Below are 21,405 nucleotides of genomic sequence, written 5' to 3' on the forward strand. Positions count from 1 at the left end.
CCGCGCCCAAAAGTTTGCTCGGCCGCGCGCGCTACGAGCCCTTGGCCGGCCGGCGCCGGGGAGGGAGTCCGCGCGCGGCCGCCATCGAGTCCGCTCGCGGAGCCGGAGCGCAGAGGGGAGCGTGCGAGCGCGCGCCCGCCGGCGTCCGGCCAGAGTTGGCGAGGGGGCGCGAGAGCGGGCCGCCGGCTCCTCTCGGACCGCCGAGCCCCCGCCCGCCTCCCCGCTCCCGCCCGTCCCCGGCCGCCGAGTCCCCGCCTCCCTCCTCCCTCCTAAGTCTAAGGTTTGGGCAATCGCTGAGCCAGTAAGGCTGGCCGCCCGGGCCGGTGCGCTGAAGCCGCGCGCGCTCGCGTTCGCGAGCGGGCGCCGGGCGGGGGCGCGCGTGTGAGCAGCGCGCGCGCGCGTGGGGCGGGAGGGGGGAATCAGACGGAGGCGCGCGTGAGGGAGCGGGCGCGGGGCGGGCGAGCGCGAGCCCATTCACTCCAGCATCCCAGCGGGCGGGCGCGCGCGGGCGCGCGGGCGCGGGCGGGCCGAGCTCTGCTCTTTCACCTGCCGGGGCGGCGCGGGCCCGGCCTGGAGGAGGCGGCGCCGCGGCCGCCCTGCCAATCACCTCGGCGCCTGGCAGCGCCCCCGGCCGCTCCCGCCCGCCCGCTCCCTCCTGCCAAACTGTTACCCTGAGTGTTACCGTCAGGAGCAATGACATCAGGGCTTTAAAACAACTTGTTATTCGGGGAGTAATCAGTTGCAATTAGGCATTAATTAAGTATTATGAAAGTTGATTATTTAAGTGAATTCGGCTTTCGACTCTCCGACTATGGTGAGTACCGGAGTGGGGCGGGGGAGGGCAGGGGGCGCCGCCGCGGGGCTCCGACCCGGGCGCTGGGCGGGGGGCGCGGCGCGGCGCGGCTGGGCGGGGCGGGGGCGGCGGGTGCCTAGCCCGGCCGGGCGCGGACGGGGGCGCCCCTCGGCTTCGCGGGCCGGCCGGGACCCCAGACCCGGGCCGTGTCTATAAATAGTTTCTCTTTTAGTTTAATAAAGTCGAGAGCGGCGAGGAGCTGCTTTGAGTGTGCAATGCCGGAGCGCGAGAGCCAGCGGGGCGGGAGGGAGAAACTTTCGCTCTGCCTCTGGGTCCCGGTTCTCATCGCGCCCCTAGTCCCGGGGACTTGACCGCCCCTCGATGGGGGGAGGGTGCGGGGAGCCGAGGGGGGAGGCTGGGGTGGGAAGTGGGGGACACTGCGAGAGACTAAACAGATTTCTTTTCTTTCCTCTTCTTTTTTTGGCGATCCTCGAAGAGTTTGGGACCAAAGAGAGGAGAATGGATCTTGGTACAGGTACCGGCCGGTGGGAACCAGGGGGTGGCTCTTTCACTTTTCTTTCGGTTCTTTTACGGAAGTTATTATTTTTAGCCCAATGAGGTAGCAGCTGAGCAGGGGGTGGGGGCTGGCCTGGAGAGGGTCTGATGCAGGCTGCGCTTCTCGCCCTGGTTTCTGGATTGCGAGGCTTCTGATGATATTATTGTTATTATTTGTTACTTGCTTAGTGACTGTGACTAATTTGATGCTTGTCATTATGAAAGAACAGAGAGGAGCGGGAGCTGGGGGGCACCGAGAGAGAGGATTTAGGGGTTTTTTGTGGGGTTTTTTTTTTTTTTTTTTTTTTGTTCTCCGTGTTTTTTGAATGGCTGCGTGTTTTTTCTGTACCTTTTTTTTTCCCCCAGGAAAGATCTCTATGTGTCTGGCTGTGGGGTGTGTGTTTTTATTTTTTTAGTGGGGGGGTTGGTTTAGTTCTTGAAAGCAGCGTCCTGTTGGGAAAGGTGGTTAGTCTGGTTTCGGGGCGACTGTCTCAAGGTAAAGGAATTTAATTTATTTGGGACAAGGCCGTGTCGGATGAACAAGCTGCTTATTATGGCTAATGAGTGTTTTTCACCTGAGAACCCGTGGGATGAGGCGGCTGTTATCAGTTCAAAGTGAGGGGCCCGGGACTCGCTCTGATCCCCCTTAGCCCCCACCCTGGGAGAGGGTAGACCAGACAGACTACTCAATTTGGACGTCTGGGTTTTGGGGTACCTAGCATGGCACCTAGTTTAGGGTTCCAGATAGCATAGTGCTGGCCTGGAGCAGAGTTTATCCTGAGATTTTGGTGTTTTATTGGTTTTAATCAAATTGTATAAACACTTCTTTTCCCATCTGAGTCTAGAATGATGGTTTATTTTAAATTCCTCAAGACTTCCCATTAGCCCTCTGTATTGAAATGGAATTTTGACCAGGACCCTCACCCTAGACACTGTCTTCTTCCTAAGTGTTTTTAAATCTGTGCTAAACAGGTTGATAATTCCTGGAGATTGATCTCTGAACCCTTCTGTTTCATTTATGGAAGGTGGTATGGGTCAGAGTTGTTGTTTATAATGGCCCAAGTCCATGGCATTGCCCCTTGGGACAACATTTGACCTTTTGAAGTCAAAAGGGAGGCAGCACTGGGGGACCCAGTGACAGGACATGGCGGCTGGCGTTGGGAAGGAGGGAGATGTGTTTGTGGGGGAGGGAGTATTAAGACTGTGTTCCGCCAGGTGTGATCTTGGTGAATCCCATGTGGATGTCCACAGGACCTCTGTGCCCAGGAAGGGTGTGACACCCCCTGCTGGGCAAAGTGGTCAAGGTGTGTGAGGCCAGGGCTGCCACCCTGCCCCTCCCTGCCCTTCCCTCCCACGGAGAAACAGCCCGCCCCCACCTCTAATCAAGTGTCTCATCGACTCCCTCTCAGGCCCCACCCCTTTTCTTTAGAAACAGGGGGCCCCCACCCATCCCAGCTGAGAAGCAGACCTTATAGATGGACCAGTGGTGGTAATGCACTGCTTCCTAACTCGGGGCAGATGATCCTGGGCTTGTGGGTGGGCACAGGGGACCCAGGCATTATTCAGCTGGAAGTTGGGCCCTCTTCATCTTCCTTCTTCCAACCCCGATGGCAGCTGGAGCTGGCGTCCATCCTCCCCCCTACATCAGCCTGCTCTTGGGGCACTCTTCAAAGCCCTTCCATAGAGTATCCCCAACTGGAAAGAGGGCCTGCTGGGCCTGTGGGTGGCAGAATCTCTTGCCGCACTTACTTGTCCCTGCACTCTAGGGACAGACTCTGGGAACTTTTCCTGGAAGTTAGAAGGGCCCCTGAGGTCAGCAGGTCCCTCCCGTAGCTGGAGCAGGGCACTTTCAGCAGGACCCAGGCCTGGGCTCTGGCTACTCAGTGAGGGGAGGTCCAGGGTGGCAAAGTTCTGACTGTTTCCTGGAGAAGTCATCTGGTGATACCATCTCAGCTTTTTCTTTGAACTTGGAAGTTTCACTTAATCTCAGGACTTCAGAAGAAAAGCACTTTTTCCCCTCTTCACAAAAAAAGGGAAGCAGGTGGGAACTCTGAGATCCCCTCTGAGCCTGTCTCTGGGCTCATTCCATCTCATCTTTCGTCGACTTCTTGAATGTACTTCTGCTCACAGCCAAGGCCAGGGGCCTCATTTCTGGCCTGGGCTCTTTTCTGGTGTGGTGAGGGGCTCTCTTCTTTGAGGCCATCACCGGCAGCTAGCACTGTACAAGACTGGAGACATGGGCCCCAAAGGGTTGCTGGCACCAGGGACCCAGTAAACATCAGATCGTGGATTAACATCACCTCCAGCCTCGGACAGGTCTAGGGAAGCACTCCAGCCATAAGTAACTCAGTGGTGGGAGAACCATGGCTTCACCCCAGGGGTACCTCAAGCAGGACTTCAAGGCCCTCGGGGACCATGTGGATCCCTTTTCTTCCACCATAGTTCAGCCAAGGGCTGGATCAATCTGGACGTCTTTAGCAATAAAAAATGCCGATGTCGTCCTAATTCACCAGGCCCCGAGATGACAGCAAATTTACATTTTTTAATTAAACTAGCAGCCAGTTTTTATGAGAGGGGGTTGGGTTATGCAAATCAAATGGTTGTGTACGGAAGATTAGGAGAGTTTGGGAATAAATTCCACAAATGCTAATAAAAAAAAAAGAGAGAGGAAAGAGAAAGAAAGGGAGGGAGGGAGGAGAGAGAGGAAGAGAGGAGGGCATAGTTCCATTAGGCCCTTTTAGAGTGATTTCCCTGGGGGAGGGAGCCAGGAGGGGGAGGGGAGGAAGAAGGAAGCTTTCAGACACAGGTGAATCCAGGCTGCATTTGGGAGGCTCCCCAGGATTAGGCCCCACTAGGCTGATTCCCAGGCCCTGAGAAAACCTGGAGGCCAGGGTGAAAATGATTTTGAAACAGCGGTTAAGCTTTGAGAAGAAACTCGTGCCCTTGATTCTTGAGGATCTAGTTGTAAGTGCCCCCCATCTCCCTAGGGAGATCCTGAGAAGATGGGGAGGGGCTCTCCAGGGCTGGAGCTGTCCATCAGAGGACCCAAGGTGGACTCTGCCAAGTAAAGGGCAAAATGGGCAAGAGAGCAAGTTCAAAGAGGACCAGGGACCCCAGCCGGAACCATAAGGGCCAGCACTGCACACTAGGCCCCGTGGCTGCTGCTGTGTCGTCGAGGTGAGTCAGGGGAGGGATCAGTGCTACTCACTGAACCAGGCCTGCTTCTTTTTCCCTGGGATCAGCTCAGCTGAGACTCCAGGCCCGGACCCCCTTTCATGGCATACAGACCCCCAACATTGTATGCTGGCCATGGGCTCAGCTGTGGATGAGGCCAGGAGTGATGGGGTCAAGGGAGGCTGAGACAAATTGGCTTAGTAGTCTAGTTCTTAGAGTGGAACAACGTAGTGGCCATGTGCTTCGAGGATTCACAGTCTCAGGGAAGGAGAGGCAAGGCTGCAGACTTCTTCCAGGCAGTATCTGACCCCAGAGAGCAAAGGTTTCGGCTTCCTGAGCCCAACCCCTGCTGGGTCTGAGTGTCAGCCCACCGCTAGACTCTCAGGACTGTTGTGAGCCACTGGTTGAAGGCCAGGGCCTTGCCAGCAGTGGAGGCTTCTAGGAACCTTGCTGGCTGTGGTTACACTTTCACCCCGATGGACACTGGGGACTGGGAAGGTTTTTGTGGTGTTTCTGAAGGAAGAGATTCCATGCTGGGCTTGGGGCAGAGCCAGTTGTCCTCAGTTTTCCTTCCTCAAGCCTTTACTTGGCCAGATACACCCACTTGACCAGTCTAAGTTGGGGCCAGTCCCTACCAACTGTCAGGTTGAGCACCGGTTTTGCCAGTTTGCTGCAAGGGGTAGGTGCTTCGGTGCCATCTTGGCAGGAAGGAGCAGTCAGAGCCAAACACAGAATGGGCCGCCTCGGAAGTTGAGGGTTTCCTGGTACCATTCAAGCAGAGGCTGGCTGTGACATTTGGAGGGACACAAGCATCAGATGACCTTTAAGGTCTCTGGTTCTCTGACTCCCAACCTAATTTTGCCGAAAGGGTTCAGTGGGACACCCTGGGAAGGGGTTGAGTGGACCTGCTGTTCGTAAGAAAGCATTTGAGAGAGGCAGCTGTGGGTTGTGAAGTGGCCCCTTGAACCAACCCCGGCACTAGTTGGTGATATCAGAGCATTACTCTGGATCAAAAGCCTGGCATAGCCATTCTCCTCCAACAGGAGACAGAGGCAGTGAGGGCAGGTCTGAAGGAGCCCTCAGGGGACCCCATCCCAGGCCCTTTTTCCCTTTGGGATCAACCAGACGAACCCATTAGGTCTCCCCTCTAAGAAGGACACTGGGGCCAGTTAGTCAGTCCTCTCTGGGCTGGTCTTCCCCCATCCCCCACGGCCGAGGAATCTGGCCGAGTTGCAGCTTGGATTTTTTTATGATGGAAAAATAAAATAAATGGAGGCACCTTTGGAGGGCTGAGTCACGCAGCAGCATCTCCTCATTAAAGCTGTTGCCCCTGGCTCGAGTCCCTGGGCAGGGGATGGGGTGGGGCCCCGGAGGCTCTGGGCCCAGACTCTTCCTAGACCTGGCAGGTTAGTGATGCACCCACCCCAGCTCGGGCAGCCTCCTCTGCCTGGCCCAGCATTCTTAGAATATAGTCAGGCCACTTCTTCACACACAATGCCCCCCCTGCTCCCCACCCCCAATGCCAGCCCCCAAGGCGTGCCCTTTACACTGCCCTCCCTGCACTGGTTTTCAAACCTTGACCACCTGGTGCCGCCACACCTCCTCCTGCTCCTCCTTTTCCTTCTCCTCCTCATCATCTTCTGGGGGGGAAGGAAGTTGCTCTGTAGTAATTACAGCCTGTGGGTCCCCACGGCAGGCAGCAGCTGTTCCGGGGTAGCTGGGCCAGGGTTCAGGACGAGGAGACGGAGGTGGAGGAGGGCTGGTGGTCCCAGGGAGCGGAGGGGGAGGGGGCCGCTTCTCGGGGATGGGTTGGGACAGGGGCAGCTTGGTGGTCCAGCGCTCACCCCTCTGGCTGCCTGATTACGGCGTAGCATCCTCATAACCCCGACTCACCAGGACATACTGACCCCCAAAGGGGAGGACACCCCAGGCAGGTGGTGGGGCCTGCAGTTCTTAGGAAGCACTGGGGAGCACCCGCTGTAGGAGCTGCAACAATGAAGGCCACCTGGTCCTTCCCAGGTTTCTGGGGTCTGCCTGGTGGAGGGAGACAGGTGTGTTTCCCTGTCCCACCAGGCAGAGGAGCGCCCGAGCGGAGAGCCCAGGGAGCTTTGTGAAGGAGTGGCCTTTGAACTTGATAAAGGATGGGAGGTATTGGGACAGATGGAGATAGGCAGACGATGTTTCCTGCGTCACCCACACCTTCCAGACTTCCGCCAGTCCCTTGCCTCTCTTGCCGCGAACTCCTCACTCCCCTCGCCCTCTCTCCTCCCCCAACCTGAAGAGCAGAACTCTTGCTTCCCGTTGTGCAACCATAGTTTTCTGCCCTTTTAGGCCCAGGCCGCCCAGCTCCCTAAAGCCAGGCCCTCCTGCCTACCTTCTTACCCCTCCCCCTTTGCAGCCTCACACCCAGTTGGCCCTGGAAGGAGATAAGAGATCAGAGCTTGGCCAGGGGCCTGCTGCTCTGAGGATCTGGTTATACCCATGACATTGGTGTGTCAGAGCAGCACTCAGACTACTGTACCTTCCCCCAGGAGGCCAAGGCCGGGAGCCCTGCCTTCTGCTGCTGCTGCTGCTCATAATGGTGACCGTTAGAGTTAGCTCGCCATCCCCGTCTCCTCCAGCGTGTGGTCCAGGGCCGACCCTGTGCCTTCCCACCATTAGTGCTGGCGGAATGGGTTGATTGATGTGCCTCTCCAGGTTCTGAGCCGGGGCAGCAGGAGGTGGGGAGGAAACACTTGGCTGATTGCCTTGGGACCTGGGCTTTGGCTCCTCCAGAGCTTTCTAGGCCTGGTTTACAGGAAGGAGTGGGGCTGGGATGAGGGATGACATGAGGGGGAAAGTGGGCATGAGAATGAAGACAGGCAGCAAGTGGTTGACAGGGGCCCCATTAGCTGCTAGCCATGACCGTGGTTTGGGGTGGGGAGGTCACACACCCACAGTCTGCTGCCCTGGAGGGGGCCGGGGGCAGTGGCCAACGGAGGGTCCGAGACTCTCCTATGCCGCCTCCCTTGCCTGTCTCTGGTTCTCCCCAGCAGAAAGCTCACTGTGGCATGTCCGTCTTCTCTAGGTCCTGCCCCGCAGGCCCAGGACCCCTCCAGCTGGGTGGATGCAGTGCCTGGAGTGAGGCCAGAAAGCAGGGGTGGCATGTACTGAGGCCCACCCCACACCCTTCTGCCCCTGGCATGGTGGTTTCGGCTGCTCCTGTGCTGGCTCTGGGGTCTGTTCTTGGCTTCCCACGGGGTCCCTCCTGGGGGCTCTTCTGGCCAGTGCTGAGGGGTTAAGGAATCCTGCCTACTGTCAAGAAGGCCCTCTCGTGTTGCCTTCCACCCTGAGGTTTTGTGGGAGCAGGTTGGCCCAGCGGAGGCACAGACACGTGGCATGGCTCCAAAGACCAGGGGTTCTCGGAGGAGACCTTCCCAAGTTGAACTTTGGCCTAGGTTGGCTTTTTCTTCTAGAGCTTTCTCCAGGAACTCAGGGACCCCGGGGGGGGCGGTGGGGGACGATGCGGCATGAGAGCTGGAGATGCACTAGATGGGAGAAAGTGCCCAGTGAGAAAGTCGGAGGCATCCAGGAAGTCAGCGGGGAGAGAATTCTAGAGCTTTATGTCACCAGGCAGTGCGTCTCCTCCTTGGCGATGATCTTTATCTCCTCTCGGCCTGTGCCTTCGTCCTCGCCACCCCTTCGGCCCAAGAGCGCAGGGCCCAAGGCCAGCTAGGAGGGCTGCCTGGGAGATCCGGGAGCCTGAGGAAGGGACGGGCCAGGTGCCACACTGTCCAGCAGGGGGCGCCCCCCTGGTTCTGCCCCAGCTCAGGGACAGGGACGTTGGTCCCCAGTCTGGTCCAAGCCTTCCAGCCATGGGTGGGGGAGGAGGAGCCTGCCCTCCCCACCCCCCAGAGGTTCCTTGGCTGAGTTTGTTTTGCCAGGGTGACCTGTTTAATCATCTCATTTTCTGGTGGCCGTTTATTCCTCGTTTCCACGGTTACGGCCCCATTAAGGGGAGAAGCAATAAGGCAGCGAGTCAAACAGGTAATAAAAACATTAAAGCCCATGTGCACTGAGGGAGGGCGGGCGGGTGGGCAGGAGCTCAGCGAGGTGAGACGGCCCAGGGAGAAGCAGAGGTGAGAGGCCGCCTGGCCTCGCCCCCCAGAGGCCCCCAAGAGAGCTCCTGGCGGGGGAAACAGAGGGCCGCTGCCCACACCCCTGCCTCTGGGCCATGCCCTTTGGGGGCCAGGACCCGGTGCTCGTGTAGAGCCATCCCCAGCCCTTGGTCCCCTGGCAACAGGCTCTATGTTGGGAGGTAAAACAGGAAGGAGAAAAGTGAGAGACCTGCTCGCAGGCCCCACCTCACCCTCCCTGGGTGGGGGTAGGGGATGATTTCTGACATTGTTTCCAGCTCTAGAACTTTTTTTTCTGCCAACTTTATCAGAAAGCATATTTGTGGTGAGTGCTGCTAACAGGGCCAGTCTGGTGAGTAAATATTCCTGGTGTGGACAGCCCTGCGACCTTGAGAGGGACGAGCCCGGCAGGGGGGCCAAGGGCAGGTAGGGCGAGGCCAAGTGGCCCTGCTGCTGGGTTGGGGGGGGGGTGCCTTCCGAGGACGGGTGAGGGGGCCCCCCGGGGTCCAGTTTGTCCCCAGCAGCTCGGGCAGTGGCTGAGCCAGGTGACCATCCCGTCGGAGCTGGGCCTGGAGCCCTTGTGTTTCTCCCCGGAGGCCTGGCTGGCAGGTTCTCCCATGGCTCCATGGAGAGGCTGCCCTCTCCCCCTCCCTCCCTCTCGGAAATGGCAGCTGAAAGGAAAGTCAGCCACTGAGCCCGGCCGCGTGCCTCCCTCCCGGGGCCTCCGCCCTGGGAGGCTCCTGAGCGTCCCCGCCCCACTTGAGGTTGACGAGTGAGCAGACTGGGTCAGTGGGGCTGACCGGAGGGGAGAGGGAGAGGCTGGCCAAGAAGGGGAGGGCGGGGAGCAGCGGTGCCTGTGGGTGTCGAGCCACCTGCCCTGCCTGTGGCTCTGAGGTCTGCTCGGGGCATGCTGGCTGGTGAGGACCTTATTTCTTTCTCTCTCCCGTGCGCTGATCCTTTGCAAACTCACAGAGGTCTGTGTTTCCAGTTATTACTTTCAAAGTAGATTTCCGACTGGAGAGGGAGACAGAAAAAGGTCTTGGGGAATGGGGGAAACCCTCTGGCTGGGAAGTGTGTCTTGGGAACGGGCGGAGATGAGTTAATATTCCGATCAAACAATTAAAAATAGAAAATGCTCCCGCGGCACCAGCTGCTGAGGCTTTTCAACAACTGTCACCAGTGGGTTCATGGGGCAGGTGGTGCTGGAGAAGAGCGTTTCCACACACAGCAAATATCAGAGACGGTGGTGTGCCCCCCCCACTTCCCTCCCAGGACCCAGGCCAGTTGTTTGGGGGCTCCCAGTCCTCCTTGAACTCCTCTCCAGGGCCGGGAGCCAGGAGTCTGTGCAGCTTCAGGGCCGTGCTTCTCCCCTCCAGGGCCCGGCCGCAGCGGTGAAGTCATTGCCAGATGCCTGGGTAATTGCTTTAAGAATCGAACTTAAAATAAGATGAAAACTTATATTCCTGGGTAAGGAGTAATTTTCCATCGAATAGTAAATTAATGAAAGGATTATACCAGGGAGTCTGGCTGGGAGGCCGTGCTCATCTGATAAATCCAAGTGGCTTGGACAAAACAGCTCTGGACCCTGGGGCTCCCCCGAACCTCAGGCCAGACCCTGCTCCTGGCTCATTTGGGGCTCCACCCTGAACCTATTGACTTGGTGGGGGACACATTCCATGTGTTTTCAGAGTCCACCTCAACGATGGAGACCAGCTTTTCAAATCCCCGAAGTGGAAGGGGCTCAGGTCCTACCTCCCACAGGCAGCGTACCCAGGAGGTGGGGTGCTTGCCTTGACACCCGAGAAGGCGGGGCCTTGGAGAGGTTCCTAGCTGTCACTCCACGTAGTCAGCGATGTGGTGACCACCTGCCCTGGTTTGCCCAGGACTGGAAAAACCCATGTCCTGTGAAGCCCCTGGGGCCTAGAGGCAGAAAGATGGGCTGAGTGACATGGCCCCTCCCTCAGGGTCCTGGAGAGCCTGAGCGCCTGTGGAATAGTCTCCGTCCAGGCTGGGTTACTTACAACTGCGTGAGCAGGTGTACTCAGTCGTGTCTGACTCTTGTCGACCCCGTGAACTGGAACCCATCAGGCTCCTCTGTCCATGGCATTTCCCAGACAAGAATACTGGAGTAGGTTGCCATTTCCTCCTCCAGGGGATCTTTCTGACCCAGGGATTGAACCATGTCTCCTCTGTCTCCTGTTCACAACTGGCTCCACCTAAACCTGCCCTGCTCCAGCTCCATGGGCTGTGTCAGCCACATGCCTATGGACTCGAGTGGGTGTGCACACACACCTCCCCTAGCACAACAGGGCACCACCTGAAAACCTCTGCTGGGCATGGGAAAGGCCTTGCAGCTGAGCCCCTAGCCCTCCCCACCCTTTTAACAGTGAGCCCCCTCCTCCCTGGAGTGGATGGGGTGCAACACAGAGTCATGGAAGCAGAAACCCGGTCAGTCTACTCAGTGCCCTCCTTCCGAGAGACTCCAGACACACCACACCGACTATCCATTTCTTCTCAGTTCCCTTGGAGAAAGACACAGGGAGTTGTCCCGTTTCACCAGTGGGGCAACAGGAGGCCCAGAGACACTTAGGGATTTGTTTCCAAATGCAAAGAGATGTGGCTCAGATGGTAAAGAATCTGCCTACAGTGCAAGAGACCTGGATTCGATCCGTGGGTTGGGAAGATCCCCTAGAGAAGGTAATGGCTACCCACTCCAGTATTCTTACCTGGAGTTTTCCATGGACAGAGGAGCCTGGTGACCTCAGTCCATGGGGTTGCAAAGAGTTGGATACGACTGAGTGACTAACACTTTCAAAGGGAGATAGACCCAGGGCTGCCCTTGAGGAAGGGGGCTTCCCTAGGGACAGTTCCAATGGCAGCATGGAGTGCAGTCCTCTTTCAGTCCTCCACTGGGGATGTGGGCCAGGATGGTAACTCTGCTGCCTGGCCCACATCCCCAACACCTCCAGGCCCCACCTACATCCTCGCTGCAACCCGTGGACACATCCCTGGGCCTGCCCTGCAAGATAAAATGCAGTTGTTGATGCAAATGCATTTTGAACTTTTCGGAGGAAGCCTCCTCTAAAAGCCTCATTACTGCCAATCTCCTGAGAAAGGGGTGCTGCCATCTATTTGCTGGGAAGGATCGAAGGGGAGTTGAAAATATTCTGACTTGTTTCTGTTGGGAATGAACGGACGGGTAGAAGAGCTCTTCAGGAAGAAAGTCTAAATGAATGGGAGTTCTCCTGGGAGGCAGTTGTATGGCTGCATGTTTGTCAGATATGTTTCTGTGTAAACATGGATTTTGCTGGAAGAATGGGAAACCCTTGTTGCTCAGCTCATCACTGGCCCTCATCACTTCTGGAAGTAATGGGGCCACCTTGGGAACTGTACAAGATCGACTTGCTGCTCTGCAGACAGTTGCCCCTGCGTGGGGGCTCTCGTCTGGGGACTGGGTTGTTTGTGTAGGTGTTGTCTGAGAGAGGACCCGGCCCCTTGCCTGGTGTTAACCACATCATGCTTTCAGTGGTAGAGAGCAGCCAGGTGTTCTTAGGAAGACTTGTGTTGCTCGAGTGGCCGACTCCACCCTCCCACCCCAGGGGAAGGAATTACGGGGCAGTAGGACTGAGAATTCCTAGTCTAAACAACCCAGCAAAGCATGCTCAGAGAGAGCCAAGCCAGAGCCACAGATGGTGTGATCCGGGATTGTAACTGGAAGGATGGTGGCTTTGAATGTTAGATGTTATGTGGCAGTTGCTGTTCAAGCAGACAGATTGGTGAATTCCAGGCTGCAGGGATCTGAGCGGGTCCTCTTTTATTTCTCTTCTCTTCCACCCGGGGTCATGGGGTGGGGACAGGAGTGGGTCAAACAGAATGGACAGGCAGCCCTCGAGAGCAGACAGAAGGCAGCAGGAGAAAGGAGTCAGCCTGGAAGCACCCTGGCTCCAGCCACTCAGAACACGTAGTCCGTGGCCAGAGGTCCTGGCCCCTTGCTCGGACCACGTGGGTCCCTTTCCCTGGCCCGCCTGTTCGGAAGGGTCACTTTGGGGCTCCTGGGGAGGCCTTCAGCTGGATGACTGATGGAGGTCCTCCCTTGAGGCCCCAGGGGCAGGGCCAAGAAGGAGATGGGGATGTTTTCTGTTTCCGGGTCCCTTGGGGGCCCAGGGGCAGATTGAGACAGGCTCCTTGCAGGGAAGGTGTTAACAAACAGCAGGTGATTAAACATGACAAGCGGTGACATTTCTGTGCAGGGTTCTCGGTCCCGGCAATGCCAAGAATGAAGCTATAAACCCTGACATTTTGTGTTATGCACTGAGAGGTTTTTAATAGACCTCTCTCCCTCTTCCCCAGTCAACTTCTCATTTCCTTCTTTGCCACCTCCCCCCCAACCCCCACTGTTGTACCCTCTGCCTCCACGTAAACCCCCTGCCTCCCCATTCAGGCTGGTGTCCCAGGGCCTTCCTGGGCCTTCTGGTTCTAGGTGTCTCTGCAGGTCTCTGCCTTTTTCCTCCGCTCATCCTCGGGGCCCTTTCCTGCGACTGCTGAGCTGGGCATTCACAGTGTTCTCCAGAGTCAGTTTTCTTTGATCTTTCCTGTTGCCCCGTGTCCCCCCCCCCCCCCCCAATCCTTCCCTCCCTCACCTCCTTTTTTTGGGTCCTGATCTCACAGCCTCACCCTTTGCTGCGGCTGTCCCAGTTGTCTGCAACGGCAGGTGGCTGTCCCCGTGCCCTCTGTGTGTTAATAACATTTTCAGACAGACCTGATAGCAGGGACTAGGGAGGTTGTGGGGCTTGGGATGGGATCTTTCCCCATTTTTTTTTTCAATTTCCCTTTCTCCTTTTTGGGACAGAGACAGGAGTAGCGGGAGAGAATCGCCAATTGCACTGTCCTGCAAACAGTTGCTGGCTTTATTCAGCCAGGGCCTGGCCGGCAGCAGTTGCTCCTCTCCAAGAGCAATGTGGGAACAACTGGGGCCTCCTTTGTTCTCCAGGCAGAGCCCTGCGAAGGGCATTTGGAGGTGAACCTGAGGCTCCAGAGGGCCAGAGACCCAGGAGAAGGGGTTTCAGCCTCAGTCCCACCTAGTCCCCGCCTCACAGATAGGAAAGACCCTGGAGCTCCACGGGGGCCTGGGACAGAAGTCAGGCCACACACCCCCCCAATCCCAGCTCTTCCCCTGATGAACTTGAGAAGCACTTAGTTTTCTGTATCCGTTCAGTAAATATTTATTGGGTAAGGCGCTGTGCTAAAACAGTGGTCCCATCCTGCAGATCTTGCAGTCTAGCAAGACAGAGGGGTCATTAACCGAGTTATTACAGAAGTGCTAGCTAAAAGAGCAGCATGCGAAGGGAGGGTGGGGCGGGGGGCCCTGCAGTTTGGAGGGCTTCCCAGAAGAAGTAAAATTTCAGCCAAGACCCACTAAGGGGTGTGTAGGAGGAGGGGTGAAAGTGTTGGTTGCCCAGTCATGTCCGACTTTTTGCCACCCCATGGACTGTAGCCCGCCAGTCTCCCCTGTCCATGGAGTTCTCCAGGCAAGAATACTAGAGTGGGTTGCCATCCCCTTCTCCAGAGGATCTTCCTGACCCATCTTCCCAACCCAGGGATTAAACCCGGGTCTCCTGCATTGCAGGCAGATTCTTTACCAGCTAAGCCACCAGGGAAGCCCAGGAGGAGGGGTAGCTGGCCCAAGATGCAGGAGTGTTTCCCGAGTTGAAGGAGTGAGTGGGGTGAGAGCCAGGATCTCCTGCTCCACAAGCTTCCGGAGTTGAGGTTGGGAGCTGTGAGGAGAAGGCAGGCGCAGGGGAGAAGGGTGCTGGCTGGCGGGACGGGTGGGGACCTCACCACCCCACTGCGGCTGAGCCCCTTCAAACTCTGGGCAGCTAGCCCAGAACTTGCTCTTCCAACCACCCTCCTACCAACTGTGCCAGGCCTGGTACCTCAGGGGCAGAGCCGGAATGCTGCTCTGTGAGCGAGCACTTCAGCTCCGCACCCAAGGGAAGGGAGAGTGATCAGGAAGTCCAGAGGTGCCCCCGGAGGTGCCCTTCGCAGCTCCCTCACCCTCCCTGTTGACAGCTCCCCAAGGAGGGGACAGGAGACAGGATGCCGACCTGTGTGGAGGGCAGAGAGGCTGGAGGGGCAGGAGCCCAGCGGGGCCACACCCCCGTCCCCCACCTTCTGCACCTGCTGGCCTCCCAGGCACGATCTGGGCCTGGATACCTTCCTGGAACTCGCAGCTGGCCTCCCCTCTGTGCCTTCCCTGGTGTGGGGAATGCTTTGGTGCTAATGGGTCTTCCCATGAGAATCTGAGCTCCCTGATAGATGAAACCATTCTCCCTGGATCCCTAGGGCCAACGGGACCATGCCCATAGGTACTTAGGAATGTATTTGAGAAGCTCAGCTAGCCCAGGAAGGGGAGGACTTGGGTTAACCCTTAGCGCAAGATCCAAGCGGAGCCTGCAGACTGACCGTGGGTCCCTGGTGTCTGGGCAGGCTGGCTCCCAAGATCCAGGTTTCACTACCTTTCCCAACCCCAGAGTCCTTCAGCCATAGCGATGGGGCAGCCCTGAAGGCTGCTCCCGGAAGAGCCTCACTGAGAGCTTCCAGAAGTCAGACCCAGGACACCCCACCTTCCTGTGGGTTCTCTGAGGGGGAGGATCAGATTGGCTTCCTGTCCCCATAGAGGGTCCAGGGCAGGTTTCAGCTTTCAGTCCCCTTCCCCAGCCCTTCCCAGTCCTGCTTTCCCACCAGACTTGGCCTGAGTCCCGCATGCTACCCATGACAGTCATTCACAGTCCAACCAGTACCCCATGGAGGACCCAGAGGCCCAGGCTTTCTTGGCCCTTGGCAGCTAAGAGGGAGGGGCATGTCAAAGGGGAGGCGAGGGGAGTCCCGGGGCCAGGACTTGGCCCTCGGCCCCTGTAGATCCGGAGCCAGGTTTTATTGTAATCCTTACATCCTGTTGCAGATCCTTAATCAGCTGGAGCCCAGGTTGGGCTGGACCCTGTGGTGACACTCAGGGCTGTAGCCTGGAAAACCTGAAGTGGAGCTTCCGGAGTTGAGGTTGGGGGCTGTGAGGAGGAGGCAGGCAGAGGGGAGGAGAAGGGAGCTGGTGCAGGCACAGGACAGGGATGGAGCCCAGACCCGCCACCCACCTGCCCCAGGCCGGGGGTGGAGGAGCCCGAACAGCTGTCACAGGCTGGAAACTAGGGATATGGGAGGGTGAGCAGGGGCCTTCATGGGGCCCCCTGGAGAACATGGGAGCCGCTATAGTGCCTGTTAGCACCATGGAGACAGCTGGCCCTGGGGTTGCTCTGATAGTGAGCAAGGACTCCAGCTAGGAGTCAGCAGAGAGGTGACCCTGGGTAACATGGGTTCTGGTGGTATTTACCGACTAGGTAAGTCCAAGGCTGGACGTGGTCCTGCCCGGCTGGGAGGTCTGCTTTATGAAGATGAATGAGGCAGAGGGCCCTGGGTCTGCCCTGGGTTTGGGAGCAGGAGGCACCCGTTAGCAGAGACCCCAGGATTGGCCCTTCTTTTGCCAGGGGCAGCTGACGCTGGCAGTCCAGCCCAGCTCTATGGTCCCCACACGAGTCGGGAAGAGTGGGGGGCAGTGGGGAAGGTACCCCATCCGGGACCTCACCTCCTTTCAGCCCAAGGAGCAAGGACGGAGGAGAATGAGGGGAAATACATGGACTAGAGATAGCCATGGAGTGGAAGCCAGGAGTGGGCTGGCTGGCAGCGGGCGGGCAGACGGGCGTCTGTCCTGCCGGGTGCCCAGGCTGGCTATGCAGACAACCTCTTTTCTATATGGAAATGAAGAATTTAGGCTAATGGAGCTCAACCATCTCTAATTTTGCGATGGCAGGAGGATTTTGATTGAAAGTAATTAAGCAAGCTAGCTGTAAAATTAATTAAAGCAAAAGGGGGGGATTTTTTATTGGATTGGATAGCGATATAGCGTCTGTCAGGCGGGGGACGGATGGGGGTGACCTGAATCCTCTGCCCTCCCCCCTCCCACTCGGGACGTTTATGTCACTTTAATCTCCTTACAGCGGCTGCTGTGCATTTGTTTGAAATAATCAAGGAAATATGGTCAGAAATTGTCAGCTTTCAGATCTAATTTACCTGACGGCCCCTGCGCGAGCCGGCATGGCCCAGGGAGTGAGCGTGCGTGAGCGGGTGGGGGAGCTCTAGTGGGCGCAGAGGACACTGGGCTCTCCAGCCCCCTCCCCCGGCCCCAGGCCCCCTCCGAGGAGGGCAGAGAAGGTACTTCCTGGCCTGTGGGCATCTCCCTGGGATGGGCCCCAGCCCCCACCCACCTGCTGCCTCCCCCTTGAGCTGTAACCAGCTTTGGGTTTAGGGACTATAGGATCAGGAAGGTGACAGTAATTCCTTACTCCAGATGGCTGACAACTGCTAAACCCCTCCACCAGGGCCACAGTTTTAAAAATACTCCTAAATTAGTCCCCTCATGTCATCATCATTGGCCTCAGCCGGGGGATTGTGGAGATGGGCTGTAGGGAGGGTGGGGGCAGCAGCATCATCCGCAGCACCCCTCTGCCACCTGCTACCATCCCCACCTTCTTCCCTGGGGCTCCCGGAGGCTGTGCTTACCTGCCCCGGACCTCTCTCCCCCAGGTCTCTCCTCTCCTCCCAGAATGGTGCTTGCCCTGTTTCCCCTTCATAGCACAGCTCACAGTTCTGGGGAGGGTGGGTCTCAGCCCCTGAAAGAGGAAGCCCCTTCCTGCAACACGTGGTCACCCATCCAGGTGTCCTGCCCATTTCCGTTGGTAAGCCAGGTCACAGAGCCAGACACCACTTGTGCTTCCCTCAGTGAGTTAAGGAGCCTGACTTCCGGGCCCTGCACCCTAGGGGGGCTACTTTAGAACCATCTAGGGTACTTGCCCAGGGGAGCGAGTGAGGGGCTTGAAGCCTCTCCAGCAGGGAACCCTTGTGAAGTTCGGGGCTGATGGGCCCTGGAGGGGATTGTCTCCAAGGCTGCAGGAAATTCAACTTTCAAACACAAGTGAGCAGTGTGATCTGCTGGTCATGAGAGGGCCTAGATGAGGAATTGGGTTTCTGGATTTGTTTGGTCCTGACAAGTGAGTGACCTGGGCTTTCGACAAGTCTCTCAGCCATCTTGGGCCTCAAAGCCCTTCCGGTTCTAAAGTTCTGTACCCAGGTAGGGCAGCCTCTGCCCCGAGAGCTGCCACCCTTGGGAGAGCCTTGTCCAGCCAGGGGTCCATGCCAGGCCACGGGGGGCAGGGGAGAAGCTGGGGATTCTAGAAACAGTGGATTAGGATGAGCAACCTGCCCCCAGTTTGCCCACCTTAGAGCACAGCAGTTAGGTCTCTGTCCCCACCTGCCCTCCTTGGGGCCCTGCCTTCCGCCGGTCCTCCTCCTAACCCCCAGCACACCCTCCCTGCCCCTGACGCTGGGTAATTCAGTCGGCCTCCTCTGGCCAGGGCTTTGAAGCCCCTGTCATTCTTTGCAGCCTGGCTCCTGAACAGAGCAGCTGGGCACTTGGGAAGCATCACCTGTCCCTTTCTCAAAGCTTCTTGGGAAGCATCACTCTCCTCTCACCAAGAGTCCTTCATCTTGGGGCAAGGGGTGGAGCCTCAAAGAACTGTGCCTGGGAAAGAGGAAAAGGGAAAGCTGCTGGCTCTTCTCCATGTCTTTGGGGCAAAGTTTGTGCCCAGATCCCGGGCAGCACTGAGAGCCTTGGGGCCCTATCCTCCCCTGGCTGGCTGGGTCTGCAGGGGCCTTGCAGGGAGGCAGCAGCATGAGGCCAGGCACCATGAAGGCCCAGTCTTGGTGAGTTCCTGCCCTCTATGCCCGCCAGCAGCCCAGGAACCCAATCCCAGGAGACATGAGGTTGGAGAGAACCTCTCAGCTCAGCCCAGCATCTCGCCTCCATGCACAGCTTGCAGCCACTCCTGTCAGCCCCTGAAGCTGTGATGTGGAGGAACCAGCAGAGGAGCTGGTGCCAGGATCTGGTGGGGCTGCTTGCCTGGGGCCAGAGGCTGTTCTCTGGGCTTGACGTTGGTCCAGGCTGTCAATGGTGGGCACCAGGGTGGAGGGAGGCTATGGCAGAACTAGGATCCCCAGGCAGGCGGGAGGGCAGGTTGGCTCACGGAGACCCAAGGGAGATGGAGAAGGCCAAGAGAAGGGTGGAGACCACTGTCGTGGTCCTCATGGTGGCCCCACACTGGACCATTTGCTCTGCCCTAGTGGGGAGAACCTGAGTTGGGGATGCCATACTGAAAAACGCTTTGGGGAACTAACGTTCTGTGGTGACAACAGTGACTACAGAGAGGCTCTCCTTGGAGAGGAAGGGCAGGCGAGGGCAGCAAGACTGGCCATGAGCTCTGGGTTATAAGAGGACAGCCTGGGAGAGCACCCAGCACCATAGCCTGTGACAACCAGGTCCTGGGGAGTCTGGAAGAATTGAGAGGGCTGCTTGGGGAGCCGGTATGTCCAGGGCCCGCCCAGTAGTACCTTGGTACCATCACCTGGTCACATAACACAAGTGCACGAGCCACTGAGCGTTCCTGTGGTCCCTCCTTCCCCAGCTCCCAAGTCTTTGAGGAAACAGTACCGAGCTCACTGGCCTCGTCCAGGTGGAGGCCCTCCTCTCTCTGAGGCTCCTCCTTGGTTCTCTGCTGTCCCCTTCCCCCATCCCTCCAGACCTCCATCTCCTCAGCCCAGGTGTCTAAGCATCTAGGTAGGATTTGCGGAGGGAGAACAGGAGCAGTGAAAGATGAGTGGCCTGGCCTTAGGCCAGCCCCCCAGGGCCAGCTCCCTGAGGACCTTTGCAAGTGAAGGGCCCAGCAGAGGGCCCACCTTGGCCTAGCCAGCCGGGTGCTTCCTCCCTTCAGGCGGAACCCAGCAATAGTGGGCCAGCTGGTCTCCACCTCCCAGAGGGTGGAGAGGAAAGCTCCCCCTGAGTCTTTACTCATGCTTAGCAGAGGCCAGGGGCTTCGGGACAGTTCTCGGCACGGCAGTGCCCCAAGCACAGGAACAGGGAGAGGTCCCTGCCCGACTGGGAGAGAAGCCAGAGTGGCCGGGCTCCAGCCCCAGGAATGAATAGCTGCAGGGTCTGGTGATGCCCACAGGACCAGGGTACCCGACGACCCCCCCCCCGTCCCCGTCGGGTCCATGCCGGCGTTGACTGGATGTGATCAGGGCACTGGACTCCCAGCAAGGGCCCAGGGCCAAACTGGGCCCTGGCATCACAGAGCCTCTGCAGCCTAGCTCAGTGGACTTACTGTGGCTATCAGACCTCCTCTCCTGCTCCCCCCACGCCCAGTCTGCCACCCAGGATCCTGGCGGGGCTGGTGGCCCCACACAGATTCCAGAAGGGCTTCCCAGCAGCCCTCTCATCCCCTCCCTCCTGTCCATCCTCAGTTTCTCACCCTCCAGGCCCAGAGTCTCCCCGGCCCAACCCTGGCCCGGTCCTCCGTCCCCCCTGGCTTCACAGTCGCATTTTGCTGCCAGCGCAGGGCACTGAAAAACTGCTGGCACTGCCAAAAACCCTGTGTGCGCTATGACTCCCCAAACATCCCTTTATTTTTATTGTTCTGTTAATTACTGTTTAAACTTTAATAAGTCACTTCGTCAGGAGGGGGGACCTGCCGTGGGCTTTTCTGTGCAAACACGGGCCCGGGAGTGACTCGGGTGTAATATAACCCTTTATGCGATGTGGGAATGTTTAGATTGTAACAGAAACTTGTTATTTTAATGACAGTTGTGGGGTAGGTGGTGGGCTGAGCACCAGTGAGGAGGAGGGTGGGTGCAGCCCTGCTCCACTCGCGTCCCGAGAGGGCTGGGGTAGCCTGACCACAGGCTACCCCAGGGGTGCTCCCCCGTGGCTGCCGCTGAAGGTCAAGGATACTGTGGGGCCCTTCCTGGGCTGCCCATGGTCGGGCTCACCAGGGAATAGGATGCGTCCGAAGAGATGCTCGGGGGCTCCAGGGTGGGAGTGCCCCAGGAGAAAGTTGAGCTTGGGGCGCGGGGGGGAGGCAGGAAGAGGCTGAGACCTCCCAGATCTCTGGGCAAAGGCTGGGCCGTGCAGGGTTGGACTCTGCGCTGACCGCAACAGCCCTTCCTGCTCCGGAGACGGGGCCCCTGTCCACAGTCACCATCCAGTATGGTGGTAGGCACCTTGCTGCGCGGCACTGCGCCAGACATGTCACCTACGTCCTCTTTCTCAACAACCCGGCATCTCAGGTGAGGACACGGATGTCCAGGGCAGAGATATAACTTGCTTCAAATGGCAAGTTTTTAAGAGGGGGACCAAGTTTCTAGGACTTCCCAGGTGGTGCTAATGGTAAAGAACCCGCCTGCCAATGCAGGAGACATAAGAGATGCAGGTTTGATCCCTGGGTCTAGAAGATCCCCGGGAGGAGGGCACAGCAACCCACTCCAGTATTCTTGCCTGGAGAATCCCATGGACAGAGAAACTGGCAGGGTACAGTCCATGAGGTCTCAGAGTCGGACACGACTCTAGTGATGTAGCATACGCACCAAGTTTCTAATGTCAGTTTATCTTATTTGGAAGCTTCTAAAGGCCAGCTGCCCAGGTGTGGTCTCAGCAGGGTGAATGCCGTCCCAGTCCGCCCTGGGAACCAGGGTCATCCGCCTCAGTCCTGGGACTGGGCTCATCCTTCAGGCCCCTCCACCTGCCCCAGCCCTCAGGATGAGGGTCTGGAAGGTAAAGGGGACATGGAAATAAGGATCGTCCTTAAGTCTTCAGCCACTTGCCCTCTTCCT

General features: G+C 58.0%; 1 protein-coding gene across 4 annotated transcripts in view; it reads left to right on the forward strand.

Annotated features, from left to right (window-relative positions):
* CASZ1 (castor zinc finger 1) overlaps window positions 1-21,405 on the forward strand; it is a 152,130-nt gene that overhangs the window by 97,428 nt on the left and 33,297 nt on the right. For 2 of the 4 annotated variants that reach the window (XM_061160417.1, XM_061160420.1), the window contains exons 1-2: window positions 672-814; window positions 1,290-1,328. In XM_061160417.1, the coding sequence (XP_061016400.1) occupies window positions 766-814; window positions 1,290-1,328 (88 nt within the window). In that variant the 5' untranslated portion in view covers window positions 672-765. Of the gene's footprint in view, window positions 1-671; window positions 815-1,289; window positions 1,329-21,405 lie in introns of those variants that run through there. The other 2 variants (XM_061160418.1, XM_061160419.1) reach the window with 1 other exon arrangement.

The sequence above is a fragment of the Dama dama genome, chromosome 14, assembly GCF_033118175.1.
Source record: "Dama dama isolate Ldn47 chromosome 14, ASM3311817v1, whole genome shotgun sequence".
Taxonomy (NCBI): domain Eukaryota; kingdom Metazoa; phylum Chordata; class Mammalia; order Artiodactyla; family Cervidae; genus Dama; species Dama dama.